Below are 18,323 nucleotides of genomic sequence, written 5' to 3' on the forward strand. Positions count from 1 at the left end.
ATAAAATAAAATACAGGGTTACAGGGGAAACCAGTTAAACTAAAATATAATTATCAAAATAAAAATGAAAATTCTACATAAGTTAGTCTACTTATTCAGTGCCATACCAATCAAATTGTCAAGAAATTACTATGTAGAGTTAGAAAACTGGAAAGACAAAAGATCAAGAATTTCAAGGGAATACATAAAATTTGCTGAGAAAACCAGAAAATAGTATGGCAGAAACTAGGCACTGATCAACATCTAACACCTTATATCAAGATAAGGTCAAAATGATTTAGATATAAAGGGTGATACTATAAGCAAATGAGAACAAAGATAGTCTACTTCTCACATCAATAGAGAAGAAAGATATAGCCAAAGAAGAATTAGAGAACATTATGAGATGCAAAATGGGTAATTTTAATTACACTAAATTTAAAAGTTTTTGTACAAACAAAACCAATGCAGCCAAGATTAGAAGGAAAGCAGAAAGCTAGGGGAAAATTTAAAATCCAGTTTTTCTGATAAAGACCTCAATTCTAAAATATATAGAAAACTGACTCAAATTTATAAAGATATAAGCCATTGCCCAATTGATAGTCAAAGGATAGGAACAATTTTCAAATGATGAAAATAATTCCATTTTCAGTCCTATGAAAAAATGCTCTAAATCATTGATTAGAGAAATGAAAATTAAGACAACTCTGAGGTACCATTTCAGACCTCTCAGACAGGCTATGATAACAGAAAAGATAATGATAAGTGTTGGAGGGGATGTGGGGAAACTGAAACTAATGCATTGCTGGTGAAATTGTGAATGTGTCTTAATCATTCTTAAAATCAATTTGTAATTATGCCCAAAGGACTATCAAACTGTTGCATACCCTTTGATCCAGCAGTGTCTCTACTGGGCTTATATCCCAAAGAGATCATACAAGTGGGAAAAGGACCCACATGTGTAAAAATGTTTGTGGCAGCTCTTCTTGTAATGTCAAGAAACTGGAAACTGAGTGAATCTCAATCAGTCGGGGAATGGCTGAATAAGTTATAGTGTGTCAATGTAATGGAATATTATTATATAAGAAATGATAAGCAGGCTGATTTCAGAAAGGCCTAGAGACTTGCATGAACTGATTCAGCTACGTTTGAAATAGAACCAAGAGAACATTGTACACAGTAACAAGATGATTATATGATCATCAAACTGTGATGGACTTGGCTTTTTTCAACAATGAGATGATTCAAGGCAATTCCAAAAGACTTGTGATGGAAAGTGATATCCACATCCAGAAAAAGAACTATGGAGACTGAAAATGAATCAAACTATAATATTTTCACTTTCTAAAAAAGTGTCTATTTACTTTTCCCTTTTCTTGTGTTTTCTTCTCTTTTGATTTGACTTTTTTTTTGGGGGGGAAACATGATATGGAAATAGGTTTAGAAGAATTGTACATACTAATTGGATTGCATGTTTAATTGGATTGCTTGCTGTCTTGGGGAGAAAATAGGGAGAGAGAGAATTTGAAGCACAAGGTTTGGCAAAAATGAATTAGCTATCTTTGCATGTATTTGGAAAAATAAAAAAACTATTAAAAAAAATATGCCTTGCAATATAAGGAAAAAATAATGGCCAAATTTCTGGTTTAAGTAATAAATTATGTTGCTGGAGATGGGATAGATATGGTATGTGCTTTACTTTTAAAATTTTTTATTTATTGTTAGCACTACTGTCTATCTACCCAGGTTAGTTATACCTTTGGAATCTAATACTTAATGTGCAACAAGAAAATGGTATTTACACACATATATTGTATCTAGGTTATATTGTAACATATGTAAAACGTATGGGATTGCCTGTCATCGGGGGGGAGGGAGTGGAGGGGGGGGGATAATTTGGAAAAATGAATACAAGGGATAATATTATAAAAAAAAATTACTCATGCATATATACCGTGGGAAAAAAAATTCTAAATAAAAAAAAAATTATTTATTTTAATCTCCATTTTGACTAGTTCTTTCTAAAATGAAAACATCAAATACTAAAGTGCTACCTCCCACACTTATGCAAGAATGTGTGTACTTATTCAAAAAACAATAAACTGACCCCTATGCAGAAACACACCAGGGGCCTGGCTTCCAGATGTTGACCCCAAGGCTTGACCTTCCCATGGCTGGTAGACTGGAGTCTATTGAAGAAGGAGGGGATGGACTGGAGGGAGAGAGGAAGTCTTTAACCATTTCCTGAGCAAAGTCTCCAAAGGAAACCCTAGATTTATTCTAGATTTGCTGCTGACATTTTCCATGATTTCTAAAGCACTGTTAATCAGTTAAAAACAAGCTTCTTCCTGATACTGAACTTAATTCTGTCTTTTCCTTTGTAGAATTGTAGCCAAAGCACAATATGACTTCCTCTTCTTCCTAGTTCCTAATTTCTAGACCAGTGGGCATACACTGTATGTCTCAGGTTCAGCATCACACATAACTGACTCCCACCCAAGGGTACATAAGACAACTATATATATCTTGAGGCTCAAAAGGGATATTAAGCCTCAGGAAACATGTGGAAAGAGAAAACAATCACACAGCTTTAATGGAAGCTTGAAAAATCTGTCTTCATCCCAATTTTTTTCTCCTCTAGGAGAAGATACAAGGCTAGGAGAGGCTCTAGAAACTCATGCTTCATTCTGCTCCTTCCTCCTATGGCCTGAGCACCTGTTTCAACAGTGCAAATGTGCCACTTGGCAATGGTCCACTAAGATGCCTTTTTTATTTTCTAAAGTTTTAATTGATGGCTCTTATTTTTTTACACTATAGTTAAATTTCCCAATCACCTGAACCATCTTTACTTGTAAATAAAAATAGTTAAACAAAACAGAAAACAGAAAGATCACATATGACAAAATGTGCAATATTCTGTGGGAGTCCTGTCTAATCTCTCATGACTCATAGTATTCACTCAGGAAAGGATTCTATCTTATTGGGAATGAGGGCTGTCTCTGGGCCTCTAGGTTGGGGGTTCCTAATTTACTAATCCCTTTCTTTTCTCCCCATGATTTCCAGCCTCAATTCTCTTTTCTTTCTCTGGATACTCCACATTCTCAGTTATAATGGTATATGATAGGAAATGTTTTTGTCATCAATTCCTACCATTACTACAAACAGATGCATTCATTTCCTCTGCTATAAAGTGATCTCTGTGGAAAGGTCCACCTGGTAAAGACCATGTTGAAGTAATCATCTCTTACAAACAATGTGCAAGAGACTGCATTGGTGCTTTTATCCCTTTCCTGTCAGCTCCAAAGTTTCACTATGGATAAATTGAGGAAGATGGATGAACAAAGCAGCAGGAAGGGCAAAAGGAAATGAGACTGAAGTTCTGGGCCTCTCTCAGTCTCTCCTACTCAGTCTGGAATTATTCCTGCTCCTAAGACAGACACAGATTTGACTCTAGCTTCTTTTGGTTTTAGTTTAGGAGGAAAAGAGAAATAACAGCTGGTGCTTTACTGACTCCTCTTATTTTAGTATTTCAAGTACTTTGTGAAGAGGCTGGAATTTTACTGGAAATGGGCTTATGTGTTTCTGGCACGACTGGCCAGGAGCCCAAGAGTCCTACCCATCTCCCATAATGCCAGTGGACTGACACTCCCTCCTAACATTACTCTATAGCCTGAGAAGGGTGGACGGAGGCGAGGCGCAAGATGGAATTCCTCAAATCAATGCTTAGGCCTCCAGAAATTCCTGTTGTTACAGAGGGCAAAGAAAACTCAATTCTCCTTTCAATCTTGATCAGGTCTGAGGAAAGAAGCTGTTCAGGCAGAGACTGTCTATGAATGAGCAAACTCTGAGAGGTTCCAAGCAAAAGAGGCCATCAGTTTGCCAGAAAGCCTAACAGCCCACACATACCATCTCTATTCTCAGGGACATCTTCCACTTTAAAATTCATCAGCCTCTACATCAGATAGCCTTAACCTTTATTCATTTGTTTTTGAGTCATAGGATTGTCTTTTGGCACTTTGGATCCCTTTTCAGAATGATGTTTAAATGTATAAAATAAAATACATAGCCTTGCAAAGGAACCCAATTATACTGAAATAATTATCAAAAGATAATTTATATTTACTTAATTTTTTTTTGCTGAGGCAATTGGGATTAAGTGATTTGCCCAAAGTCACACAGCCAAGAAGTGTTAAGTGTCTGAGATCAAATTTGAACTCAGGTCCTCCTGACTTCAAAGGCGGGTGCTATATCCACTATACCAATTAGCTGCCCCCAAAAGATATTTTTTAAAAATTTCATGGACCTCAAATTAAGAAGCCCTGCTTCAAAATCAGACCACTTAGCTATTTTATGCATTAATTCACAAAAGAAGTAAAAACTCTATGGGTTTGGGGCCGCTAGTTGTGACCCTGAGCAAGTCACTTAACCCCAATTGCCTCAGCAAACAAACAAAAACAATTCTATGGGTTTTCTAATATCTAGTGACTTGAAGATAATTAATAATGACTGAGAATTCCAAACTTTGGGGACAATGCCTGGCCTCAAAAAGTAGTTGTCCAAGTGGTAAAGCTGGAACTGAAATACCAGTGTGTACAAGTCTAAGCTACCAACTATCCCTCTAATTAGCAAAGGGAGGAATTTTCTCTACACTTGAAAATAAGCATGAAAATAGCATTTATACAGAGCTTCCCAATTTTACAAAATTCACATTGCTAGAAAGAGGCAGAAGTCCAAATTGTGTCCAAAAGGATCTGGGGGCTCAAAATGAGCCAATTCTGTGGCACAGCAGGCACCAAAGCCAATGCTGCCCTGGGAATGAAGACAGTTGGTGTCCAGAATGAAGGAGATAAGAGTGCCCATTCTACCCTGGGCAGGACCACACCTGAAAAAATGTGTGTCAGGATATAGATTTAAGTAAAGATGATACTAAAGAATCATGAGCTCAGTCTTAAGGCTGAGAGGGAGAACAAGGTGCCAATAACACCTGCTCTTCTCATGGAATCATAATGGAACCTTCTTGCTCTCACAGCTTCATTCAGATGCCTTTGCCCATCCTCCAATTGAGACTGACTTTCCTCCTAGCCACAGGAATATAACAGGAAAGTCACAAACTTATGACTTTAGCCACATCAAATTCAAACAAAAGATAGTACAGCTTTTCTGCCCCTCTCTCACCCAGAAATGAGAAGCCTTCCTTCTCCTTTTTATAAAGGGTCAGCCTGGGATTACTGTGGGGTCCAAATGAGAGCAATATGACTATAACGAAGAACTCAAGTGTTTGGAGAGATGGACATCTGAAGTGTGCCAATTCCCAGGGGAAATGACTGAACAGCATGGGACATTTGAATGTTGAAATGGAATGGCAAAAGCCTCTGTTCCATCAAGTGCCTCTCAGATGTGCTGTCTGGTGACAGCTCAAAACATAGTGGGGATGTCCTTCCACACGGCTGCTTCCATTCTTCTCCTCCTTGGGCTTGGCACAAAATATGCACAGATATAAAAGTCCTACTGGGGAAGGCTGATATCCTGTTAACTGGACACATAATTGGTCACCCACACAGTCACAGAAGGGATTGGTATCGCTTCTCACGAATATACTTCCCCTACTTGTTCCTCTCACAACAGCAGAGGGCGCCTTTTCCCAGCAAAGACACATTTGGCAGAAGAGGCGGAGGACCGGCCAGGAGAGGGCAGCTGAGGTCAGTTCCAGCAGGCTGCTCCCAGGATTCCCGTGGTTTTTGCCTGTGGAGCTCTAGAAAGGCATGCTGCTCACAGAGTGAAAGAACATCTCCTAGGTTAGAGCAAGAGGCCCAGCAACTCAATGAGCCTCCTGTTCAATTGCACCCAATGAAATCCAAATGGATTTCCTAACAGCAAATGGCAATGAGAACTCAAATCTGCATCTGGGCTGGCTGCTTCTTGCCTCCTTTCTTTAGCCTGAAAGAACCTTTGATTTGAGGCCTCTTAGGGATCATCTGGTTCAAATGACATTCCCAATAAAGGGAATCTATCAATCCCTTTATTCAAAGACTTGAATAAGGAGAGAAAAAGAGATCTGTTGTTTGGGGGAAAGATCTGGAAAGCTATTAGTGGAATTCATCCCTGCCCCAAGCAGAGAAACTCATGACTTTGTAGTTTCAGGAAATGATCACTTCATCCTTCAAAAGTGAAGAAAGAACCTAATTCTCCCCAATGTGGAAGGCAATACGTACTGAACTAAAAATGCTAGGAGCCTTTAAGGGAAGTGACTACTCTACACCTTGGAGTTTGTGACAGCAGGAGAACTTCTACCACGGAAGTTAGCCTGGGAGGACTAGAAAGTTCTCAAGACATAAATTTTAAGTATATAAATAGTAACAATTCTCATGAGGAAAAAATGGGGGAATTGGCCAAGGAGACCAAGGTACAGAGTACACCAAACAATTCAGATTTATTCTACCTCTACTCAGGGGCAGAGGAGTAGGATTGCAGGCAATGGATAATGGCAGTAATCCAAAGTTAGGGCTTGAGGCAAATCAGTTAAAGGAAGGAAGAGCCCCGAGTAGTTGAAATGGTTTACAAAAGGGCCAAGACAGGGAAGGAAGAAGAGAGTAGCTAGTGCAGAGTGATGACACAGGAAAGAATGAATGGGTGGAAGAAGACTGAAAGAACAAAGAACAGAGTTATAAGTTGGAAAGTAGAGGGAAAGATCCAGTGATGAAAGATTATGAGTTAAAAGCATGTCAAAGCTCATGAACACGGAAGTGGCTGTGTGTGGGCGGGTGATGGTAAAAATTAAAGATCATCTCTTTTCCCCAAGCAGTATTAGAGAAAAAGGAGGATCCTAGAAGAGACTGGACAAATCTTACTTTACTTTGCATTCTTAGCCAAGGACAATGATTTTTGAATTGGAAAGGAGAAAAAAACAGCAAATAAGTTGAAACCCAAGACCAAAAGGGACCAAGACAGAGAACACCTCTGATTAACGAGTATCAAGTTTCTAGCCCCCGGTATACTACACATCCAAGTTAAGGAAAGAACTTGTAGAAGTGAAATTTGAAAGCTCTTGAAGAATGAGAGATGTTGCAAGAATGAAAGGGAAATGTTTTGATTTCAAAAAAGGGAAGTAGTCTTCTTCAGACTATAAAGGCCACTGAGTCTGACTTCAATTCCTAGCAAAATTTTAGAATTTATTATTCAAAGGATGTTTAGTGAATACTAGAAAAAGAAACACTCAGCAAGACTATATTAAGAATGAGTCATGCCACATTAATCTCATTTCCTTTTCTGACAGGATTACTGGATTGCTAAAAGCTTGGTCAAGCCTGGTTTATTAAAGTATTATTATTACTATTTATATTTAAATTAAATATTTAACACAATAAAACATTTTTATTATTAAAGTCTCCTATGGTATTCTTGTAGAAAAGATGGACAGAGATATGGCCTAGACAGTAGTATAGTTTACATGGATTTGGAGATGGTTAAAAAGGTCTACCCAGTAAATGGTTCCAATATCAACTTGAAAGGTCTTCAGTGGAGTGCTCTATACATCTCTGCTTTGGCTTTAGCCAACAATTTTGGAAAGAGGCACAGGTGGCATATTTATCAAATCCTGCAGATGACACAAAGTGAGGCTAGATCGCTAACATACTGTAGGAACATTGTGATAGTAAATGAATAAGTTAAACAGTTGAGTTGAATCTAATAAATTGAGTATATTTGGGTTAAAAAAAAATTAACTTCCCAGGGACAAGATGAGGGAGACATGGCTAGAGAAAAGCAGTTTGTCCAAAAAAGACTTGATGGGTTTTGGTGAACTGCATAATGTGAGATGCAGCTCATTCTTCTCAGAGAACCCTTAGAGATGAGGGATTATGACTGCCAGATAGCATACTTTGGCAAGATGTTGATAGCTGGATGGTTTTGACTAATTGTTATAGGAAAGGATTTAATGAGAGTAGTAGTAGTAGGAGAGAGATGTGGAAAAAAACAAAAAGTATCAATGAAACTGAACAAAAAATCCTGACAAAGTGTGATATGGAAATCAAAAATGTCAATGCCATTTAAGGCCATGCTAAAAGACTTGAGATTCTGCGTCTCCTTGTGCCTTGCCCTAGTCAGGCCACATCTCATGTCACATGTTGAGTTCTAGGTGTCACATTTTATGAAAGCCTGATATGTTGGAAAGGGTCTAGAGGAAAGTAATTAGGGTGATGAAAGGCGCTGAGATCATGCCATATGAGTATCAGTTGAAAGGATGAGTATATTTAGCTTAGAGAAAACTTTGGAAGGTTATGGATAACTGCTGTCTTTCAACCATTTGAAAAGCTGTCATGTAGGAGAAAGTTTTAGATTTGTTTTATTTGGTCCCAAAGAACAATGGGAGGAAGTTTCAGAGAGGCAAAATAAAGCTTGATGTCAGGAAAAACTTTCTAACAATCAGAACTGTGCAAAGGTGGAAGGGGCCACCTAGGAAGACAGTTAATTTCCTCCCAATAGAGATCTTTAAGAAAAGATTCTTATAGTAGGTTATAGAATGAATTCTTCAGATCAAAATGACCTCCAATGTCCCTTCTAATTCTGAGGTTTTGAGTGCAGTATCACCCATTATATTTTGGGATAGCTTTAATTATTAATTTTTTTTTCCTTTGTATGGACCCCAAGTCTGTCTCACTCCAACTTCAACCCTAACTCCTGATTCTGCTCTATTCTACAGTTTAGCCCTTCAGATCTTTCAAAGCAGCAACTATGTCATCTCATCTCTAGTGTATTCTTTTCCCCAGGCCAAACATCCCTAATTTTTTCAGTGATTTTAACATAGCATAAACTTAAAGCCATGGTTGTGTTCTCTGAAATCCTTAGCTTGCCAACTTTTCCCTCCAGCATGGTACCCAGAAATGAGCACAATGCTCCAAATGTGCTATGAACAGAAAACAAGACAGGGTCTGTCTATCTATTGATAACCTTCCTCTGAAAATTGGCTGCATACACATTTCAAATCCCTCACCTTAAGAGGCAGTAATGTCAAGAAATAAAAAAGCACAATTCTGATTCCTCTTGCTACACCTACTCAACTCTTATTCTGCTAGTCTTCTTCTGAGAAAGAGAAAACCAAAAAAATTAAAAATTAAAAAAAAAACAAAAAAAACTCAAAACCTCCCCAAAAACTGAACTATCAAGGAGGAACACTCAACTTAAATGACCTGAGACTTTCTTGGGGTAGAAAATATCCTAAATTCTAGAATTCACCACTAACAGGCACCAAATTTATATAGTTTATCCCCTACATATGATCTTAGAAACTAAGGATAAGGCTATCACCTATCACATACATAAGATCAAATTAAGTGTAAAGCCACAAAATAAACTCCAAAATATCTCCTTTTGAAACAGAATTTATTTTATATTCCCAAAGAACTTCTAAATGGCTCTTTGCACAGCTCTGCAGTGCCATCTGAGAAAAGGAGATTAGGCCATTGCTCACAGGAAACAAATCAGCCAACAGACCCCATTTTACCCAGCCCATTTACTTACCACTAGGCTTTAAGTACTTCTTGGCATGGAGGTAGCTCTCCAACATACGTTCATTGAAAAGCATGTAGCCCATTGGCTCTGAAATAATTATGTCCACCTGCTCAGGAAGTGAGATTTCCTCCACCTTTCCAGGAATGACCACAATTCTGTCTGTGAGGTTGTTACTCTTTACTAAAACCTATTGGTGGGAGGGGAAAAAGTTGGGGATAAAAATCAGGGAAAAACCAATCTTATGGAGAAATATCTCCTTGGACTAATGAGCTTCATTAAAGTTTCACTGCTGATTCCATCTCTAAGAGAACCCCATGGAGTCAGAGCCCAGCAGCTTGCCCAAAATCATCTTTCTTGCACAACCAAGGCCAAAGTGAGAGGAGACAGAGCTCAAACCTTTTAGAAGCTAGCATAAGCTATGAAAAATGGTGATGACCTTGAACTTCCTAATACCACCTGGGAGTGCTCCCCAGAAAGCCCCATTTACCCTCTGGATCACAGCCTTAACTCTGAAGGCCATATAGGCTGCCACAGAGCTGGGGTCTAGGGGGTGGATGGGAGAAAGAATGCTCACTGATCTCAGCATGTTGAAACCTTGGTGCTTGGTTTAATTACTTATTTGACTTTGTGAACTTTTCCCATCAAAAAACATTTTTTTGCTGTATATTTTTTTACGTTAAAAAAAATTACATTGACTTTAAATTAATTTTGTTTGACAAAATGTTGAAGACATTGGACACTACTTTCTGTGATCAAACGATGAAGGTCAAGGATGCATGCAAGTAGAATTACTGATAAATTGCCTATCCAAAACTCAAAGCGGCTCCTAACACAATGACAAGAAAACATTCTAAGGCAATGCAATCAGAACATTTGCAGTTGAAAGGCTTATGTAGTCTAACATCTTTAGATTACAGAAGAAACTGAAAACCAGATATATGTTAAGTGACTTGCAGGAACCCAGGTGGATCTAATACCAATGTAATACCAAAGCCACTACATTATACTTATTATATATATTATATATATTATATATATATATATATATACATATATATAATATAATTATTATATATTATATATTTATATATTTATATATATATTATATAATTATATATTACTGGTCACTACATTATAGCTTCCTCTTTTCCCTCAGAAGTGAACAGCATACCTCACTACTAACCTCAGAACATAGTTAAGAAGCAGAGAAATTTACCTATTGATTTTAATGGTAGATAAACTGAGGCAGTAAGCACTGAATTTCCTAAGTTCACAGAGGAAGCCAGGATTTGGACTCCTCCCTAATAACACCTGGGAATGAGCCAGCTCTTTGTGCTTTGTAAAAAGCTCCATTCACCTTCTGAATTACAGGCTTAACTGAAGGCTGTGCATGCTGCCACAGAGCTGGGGATAGGAAGGAAGGGAAAGCATGCTTGGCCACGGGGCCCACTGACCTCAGCATGCTGAGCCATGGTGCTTGCTTCCACTGCATAGACTTTCCTTGCGCCTGCCTGAGCAGCAAAAAAAGACAGGATCCCCGAGCCACAGCCCACATCTAGGACAATCTGAGAAATGAGAAAGAGTCACTGTTAGTCATGGAGAGCAATGGAAAGAAAAAACAGAAAAAATCTCATCCCATCCACAAACTTGAGACCCTTCTACTGCCTCAATCTCATTAGTTATTTGGCAAAGATTAAAGGCTTTAAGAGAAGGCAAAGAGTGGTCAAGTGTGAGATATTATATGAGCAAACCAATAATGTACACTTCAGACCCTTAAGGCCAAGCCAATAAGATGGTATAAGGTGAGAATCTCAACACATCTGAAATGTGTAAGTTTCTCAAAAAATTAAATTTGACCTTGGACTGGATCAACAAAGTCTTTCCCTGTTTCTAGGTAGACAGATTGAGAAGATTAATAGTACATAGCTGACTGCCATGCAGAGACACCCTAGGATTTGCCAGAAAGTCTTTAGTCAACAGGGCAAAAACCTCTTCCCCTAACATTGCTTTCTTTTTATCCTCAAATGTCCTGGTACTTGACTAACAACTCTGTGGGGATAAAATATTTCTTTTCCCTGAAAGTGGCTACATTGTAGTTGTGAGAAAACTATTCAGGTGAGGAAAGAAAGGATGCCTGTTTGTAATTTGCACCACCATATAGTTTTGGCCATGGGAATAATATGGAAAACTGAGGGTATTATTCTCTAGTAAGCAGTGGGCTTTTTCCTCCTACATATTAAAGTGTTGAGACTGGGAAAGGGGACCCTAAAAGTTTGGGGTCACAGACCAGTGTCATGAGGTATCTCAAAAGAATTTGCAGGGTTGAACCCATTCCTAGCCAATGGGCAAAGTCTTATTGTAATACCATTATAAGCGAACTAAATTCCAAAAGAAATCAGCAGTCCTAAGAGAGAGGAGACCCCTTTATCCAGCTTTCTATCACTGACATGCTAATTCTATGTACCCTAGAGGAGTGGTGTTCAGAATTTGGTTATGACAGTAGCGAATTGAGGAATGGTCTATTCAGAATCAGACAGATTGTTATTCTTAAGATTGGGAGTATGGGAAGTCTCTGAAGCAGATGCCCAAACCAGAAGATTTACGATTTACTGACTTATTGTTAGAACAGATGCATCCCCCCTAAAATCAGGGGACTACAAAATCATATTACATAAAAACTATTCATTGTTTTTCTCCAGTTATAGGCCTGATGGTACAGGATGTGTGCACCAGGGCTGCCATATTATATATAGGGAATGAGAATCCTGGATCTAGTTTCTATAGTGTTTTCTTTTTCTTTTCTTTCTTTCTTTTTTTCCTATAAATGGCATTTTATTTTTTCTAATTATATGTAAAAACACTTTTAAATACTCATTAAAAATTTTTTTTGAGTTCCAAATTTTCTCCCTCCTTTCTTCCCCCTTCCCTAAAACAGTAAGCAATTTGATACAGGTTATATATGTGCCTTCATGCAAAATATTTCTATTAGTTATGTTGTAAAGGAAGAAACTGACCAATAGGGGAAAAAAAAACTGAAAAAAATTTTAAAAGTGGAAAAATAGTATGCTTTGCTACATCAGTTCTTTCTCTGGATGTAGATAACATTTCCCATCACAAGTCATTTGAAATTATCTTGGATCATTGCATTGTTGAAAAGAGACAAGTTATTTATAATTGATCATTGTACAATGTTGCTATTAATATGTTATGATGTTCTCCTGGTTCTACTCACTTTACATTTGCATCAGATCATGTAAATTTTCCCAGGTTTTTCTGAAACCTACCTGTTCACTTCTTATAGCATAGTAGTATGACATTACACATATAAACCACAACTTGTTCAATCACTTCCTGATCAATGGGCATCTCCCTCAATTTTCAATTCTTTGCCACCACAGAAGAGCTGCTATAAATAATTTTGTACATGCAAGTCCTTTTCTCTTTTTTTAAAAAACCTCCTTGAGATATAGAGCTAGTAGTGGTATTGTTAGGTCAGAGAATATGAATAGTTTGATTGGCCTTTGTACATAGTTCCAAATTGTTCTGCAGAAAGGATGGATCTCCACCATTCCAACTCCACCAATAATGTATCAGTGTTCCAGTTTTCCCATATTCTCCAATATTTATTACTTTCCTTTTCTGTCATATTGAGCCAATCTGAGAGGTATGAGGTGGTACCTCAGAGTTGCAAAAATTCTTTGTTTTTTGTACTTTACTAACCAATAATGATTCAGAACAATTTTTTTTCAGGTGATTATAGATATCTTTGATTTCTTCATCTGAAAACTACCTGTTTGTATTCTTTGACCATTTATCAATTGAGGAATTACATTCTTATACATTTGATTCAGTTCTCCATATATTTGATAAGTAAGAATTTATTAGAGATATTAGTTATTAAAAATGTTTCCATTTTATGTTTTCCTTCTAATGTTGATTGTATTGCTTTTGTTTCCACACTTTTTTTTCTATGACAGGGCTTATGTGATGTCATAAGAAAACCTATGATATTGTTCATCTTAACTCTCTACACATCAGGACAGGAGATAATAAATAGCTGAAGCTTCTCTTGAAGAGCTCATCTCTAGTATCAAATTTTCTAAAGTGTTACTATTTAGATATTTCATTTTGCAGATACCACCTCTAAAACTTAATACTGGGATTGAATCTCAGGCTGCTTCTGTAGACACACATCTCCCAGGACAAAGGAGGTTCCAGACTAAACCATATTCTACTCTGATCAATATCTAGATAATTGTGTTCAGTTCTAGGTACATTTTAGGGAAGAATATTGATAAATTGCAACACACCTGAAGAAGGGCAAGGAGGATGGTGAGGTATTTGGAACTCTATTTAGCTGAGAGAGAAGACTAGGTAAGGAGAGGTGGGAAGGGGGCACAGAAAATAGTCCCTCGATTCAAATATTTTAAGAATTATCCTGAAGAAGAGATATTCTATTTGTTCTGCTTAACCTCAGAAGTAGGAGGAGTGACAACAGGTGGCAGTAAGATTCTGTCCCGAAGGAAAAATGGACAATGGAAATCTTTGAGCATGGTGGGCATTTTGTAGAGAGGGTTTCTGTGGAGATTTGGGCAGATTAGGTGCCCTCTAAGATCACTTCCAATGCTGACATTGTGGGGTTTCTTTCCCCCCCCTTTTTTTGGCCTTTTTACTGTATTTTCAGCAAGAAACTTATACAATAAGTTCTAAAGAAGACTCCATAAAATTTCATCCTACAAAGAGAAACATTCCTACAGAAAAGTCATAGGGATTCATTTCTCTTCTCTGTCAGCTTCAGGGAGGTAGCAGTACCTGACTAATTACCCATGTTGAAAAATAGTCACAAAATCTAAAAACAGACTTGTAGCCTCTGAAAGGGGGAGGGGAAGGGAGTAAGATAAAATAGGGAAGGAAGGAGGAAAAAGGGAAAGAAAAAACAAAAGGGACAGGGGGCAAGAAGGTCAAAGCCTCTAAGGCCATTATCTCCTGAAACAGATACAAATGAAAAAATAGTAATGTCTTAACACCTGACCTACTGCTGAAAAGGGTCAGGGACAGAATACCAATCCCAGGATGGCAGATGCCTCTTAGGCAGGGTTTCTTTCCTCTTGTGTCTTTCAGGAGCTTATACACTTCTAGATCCAGAACATGGTAAAGGTATGAATTTGCTTTTTTCTCTCCAGAAGAAAAGCTAGTCTTTAGTTTATCATTTACAAAGACTGCCTACCTTATAGCCTGCATGTAGTATAGAATATATTAATGATAAGCCTGTGATACCAATGAAAAACACAGAAGCATTCCTAAAGCAAATAGGTTGGATCCCACTGTCCAGATTCCTTACATATATTTGAAAATTACTTGTCTAAGGGAAGGTGATGAATCTTGCAACTGCTGGAAAGCAATGTGGTTTTTCATGAACAACAACTAAGTATAATCCCATTAGTTGCTCCAGATCGGACCTATCATCAAACAAAAGTAAAGATCAAATTAGCAGCACTTCTCATTATAATTAGCTTAGTCAGAGAGAGCCAGAGCTCTCACCAGTAAAAATCCTTTTTCAAAAATCAAATGTAAAATCAAGGTTCAGCATTAGCATCACACGGAAGAAAAGTAAGAGGGAGTTTTAGTGGTGGGCCCAGGGAGTTTAAAGAGCCTATTGCAGCAAGCAGAAGAGGATAGGAGGGTTTTGGATGGGGGACAGTTCAAACATCAGCTGTTTGATTTAGCTACTGCTTCTAGGCCAGACACACAGTGTCAACACAAACACCACAGGGAGCAGACCCCAGGGAAGCTTTTGTGGAGCTCATGCTGGTCTCATGAAGATATTTAAAAACAAATCAGAACTGATGGGTTTGGGGGTAGGGGTGGGGTGGAGGGATGAACTCCCCACAGCTGAAACTTAAAGAGTGAAAGATCACAATGGCCAGATGGAGAGAACTCTTTGAAGTCACTTTATTACTCTCAATTCCTGCTCACTATGTCCAGCTTCCCCTGACAGTCCCTTTTTTCTCAAATACCAGCTCAAATGGGCCTACCTGGGCCCCCTAACAGCAGCATTCAGATTTAACACCTCAGCTGATTTCAGGTTTTGTTCCAGACCAAAACTCAGCTTGCTCCTAAGAGTGGACTCTCACCTTGTCTTTGAAGTCACTGTGGTTCTGCAGGATGGCCCTCTGATACGTGCCTGTCCGTACATAATCCTGCATCATGTTCTGCTGCTGTGACAGGTAGCCATAGAACTACAACACACAAGAGAGAATGTCGTGAACAGACGAGTCTCAGAGCAGACAGCCCAACCAACCACAGCCTTCCCCAGTCAGACCCCCTGCTTCCTCCCCAACAAACCATGGAAGGAGCTCAGCAATGGGAACATGCCCAGGGTGGAGGGAGCATGGGCATCACTTCTCAGAAAGTCATGCTGGGGACCAAGGCTGAACCATCCCTGTTAACAAACAAGGTGGTCAGACTGCTCTATTCACTGTTCTCTGCAGCTTAATCTAACTGGATCTCATCAGGGCCAGGATGGGGAATCTCTAACATATCCCAGGCCACATGGGGAAAGGAAGGAAAAAGCTACAGATCTCTTAAGTCAGGAAGCTGGCAAGGATACTGTACAGATACAGACAACTACAGACCCCAGCATTACAAAGCACCCCCTTTTCTAAATTCCAGGGCCTGATTTCTATTTGGAACCAGTATACTTTCTATAAGAAAACAGATCTATCATAATATGGGTTCTGTTCTCAGAGAACCTGAGGAACCCCAAAAGAGACATGGGTAATATGACTATGAATCAGAAAACCTTGTACTAGAGATTAAATATCTTAATGCAAAACTGATTAGTAAACAGACACACTAGTTCCCAGTTTTAGAGCTGTTGGGACTAAGCAGACCAGCTCTTGCAAGCATAGCTAGTAAAGATAAACATATTTATAATTCACAGGAAGGGCTTTGTGAAGGAAGAGAACTGAGTGCTCAGGAGTACTGAATGCTGGAGCAAGGACTGGGGTGGGGGTGGAGGAGGGATGACACAGAGACAGCCAAGGCCTAAATGACTCTCCTCTATGGTTGTCCAGTTTCAACTGAGCAAAACCTTTTCCTACACCTGGGCCCTCCCTTTGGAAGTACCAGGAAGATCCTGCCAAGTGAAAAACACACCTGGAAATACTGTACAGCAGAGGATTCTTCTGTCCGCTCACTGAAGACGGAGCGTTCTAAGTTGTGACCTCGACAGGTTTTCAGAATATTATAGAATGAACAGAAATCTGAAAGAAGTAAAAACTTAATGTAGAAAAGGGATCACACATGGGAGGGAGTAATGCAAACCAGGAGAAAGTGGCCATGGCCTGCCTATAATGGATAGGCTCCTGCCAATGGAAAGGGAAAAAACCTTCCAGGAGACCACTGCTAATGAAAAAAGAATATATCCATTAGATTTTAGAATGTTTTTGACCACAAAATTAAAAAAAACTTCCCATCCATGAATATTATATGAAGGCAAAGTCTTCATAATTCCAGATGCATCGGAATATTTATGCTGCCTTAGCTTGAAGCCTTGCTGGGGGGGCCAGGAGGGACCTACCGTTGGGTGTTGCAAACTGTATGAGGACGCTGTTGCACCCCAGGGTGATGATGAAGGACTGCTTCCCCACTCGGCTGCATTCTGTTTCTCTGGACACGGAACACTTAAACACACACACATCTTCATCTGGAAAGAATGACAAGACAGTGCCTCAGAGGACACACCTGAGCACTGGAGACACTTGCTGCCCCCCCTCACCCACACTATGGAACCCACCCATGGGCACTCCCTGGGATTTCTCTGGTATGTCCACAGTGTCTCCTTCAGCCACTAGGCCCAGCAAAGTGCCGCACTTCGTCTGCATGTGCCAAGTGACTAGTGCCCAGAACTATCAGGCTAGAAATGAGGACCTTACGCTTTGTTCACTGTGAATCCTGGAACAAGCCCCTTCTCCCTTTGTGCTCTAAAATCCTCACCTGAATCATGAAAATGGTGGGAGAGCCACCTGTCCTTTAAAGCTAAACCAGTGACCATGGGGCAACTGTGCCTCAGCTGGGTTTATGAATCACTAAGAAGCTGGTGCTGGTGCTCACTGATGTTCACCATAGCAAGGAGAGTGTGCTGGTGTGCAGCATGTGGAGGGCCAGTCTAGAAGCCAGGCTTTCTGCCACATGCTGCTGGGTGATGGAAGGCAAGTCTCACCCACTCACTCAGTGCCCCAAGGAAATTCCCAAGACTACAAGTTACAGATGGGCCAACATTGTGCATCTCTGGAAGAAATAACACCTGGAATTTCTCACATAAGGAAAACGGTGGGTCTGGGCCAAAACGACAAGATTGTCATCACCACTATTATGGAGCTTTCAGTTAGTGGGCCCCTGCTCCTTTTGAAAAGTAGCTGTGGACTATGAGGATTCAAGATTCTTCCTCACACACCTGATCCCAAATCAGGAAAGCCAGCATGACAGGCCTCTTCCCAGGAATTAAAAACCAGAGAGCTACTCCCTATCAGGGGACCCTCCAGCAGGAAGGCCAAAGCAACTCTATCTTACCCAACTGAGAGATGGGATTATAATAGCACTGACATAGTGCTTTTCCAAGATTACATCTGATCTTCATAACAATGCTGGGAGGTAGGTGCTGTTACTACCACCATTTTTGGATGAGGAAACCAGAGCAGAAAAAACATAAATGATTACCCCAAAGCTGCTGAGCTTAAAGTCTGAACCTCAGGCTGCCTGAGTCCAGGTTCAGAGCTTTATCCAGAAGATTTCTTTTATGTTCTTGGGTAAAAGAACCTGAATTATGTCCTTTC

At 39.3% G+C, this 18,323-nt stretch overlaps 1 protein-coding gene across 2 annotated transcripts in view; it reads right to left on the bottom strand.

The window, feature by feature from the left end:
• The window catches only part of CARM1 (coactivator associated arginine methyltransferase 1), a 49,005-nt gene that overhangs the window by 9,900 nt on the left and 20,782 nt on the right, over positions 1-18,323 (bottom strand). For both annotated transcript variants that reach the window (XM_074311943.1, XM_074311937.1), the window contains exons 2-6: positions 17,069-17,194; positions 16,645-16,751; positions 15,621-15,725; positions 10,941-11,051; positions 9,496-9,673 (exon numbers count right to left, since the gene is read on the bottom strand). In XM_074311943.1, the coding sequence (XP_074168044.1) occupies positions 9,496-9,673; positions 10,941-11,051; positions 15,621-15,725; positions 16,645-16,751; positions 17,069-17,194 (627 nt within the window). The remainder of the gene's footprint in view (positions 1-9,495; positions 9,674-10,940; positions 11,052-15,620; positions 15,726-16,644; positions 16,752-17,068; positions 17,195-18,323) is intronic.

This window comes from Sminthopsis crassicaudata, chromosome 1, assembly GCF_048593235.1.
Source record: "Sminthopsis crassicaudata isolate SCR6 chromosome 1, ASM4859323v1, whole genome shotgun sequence".
Taxonomy (NCBI): Eukaryota; Metazoa; Chordata; class Mammalia; order Dasyuromorphia; family Dasyuridae; genus Sminthopsis; species Sminthopsis crassicaudata.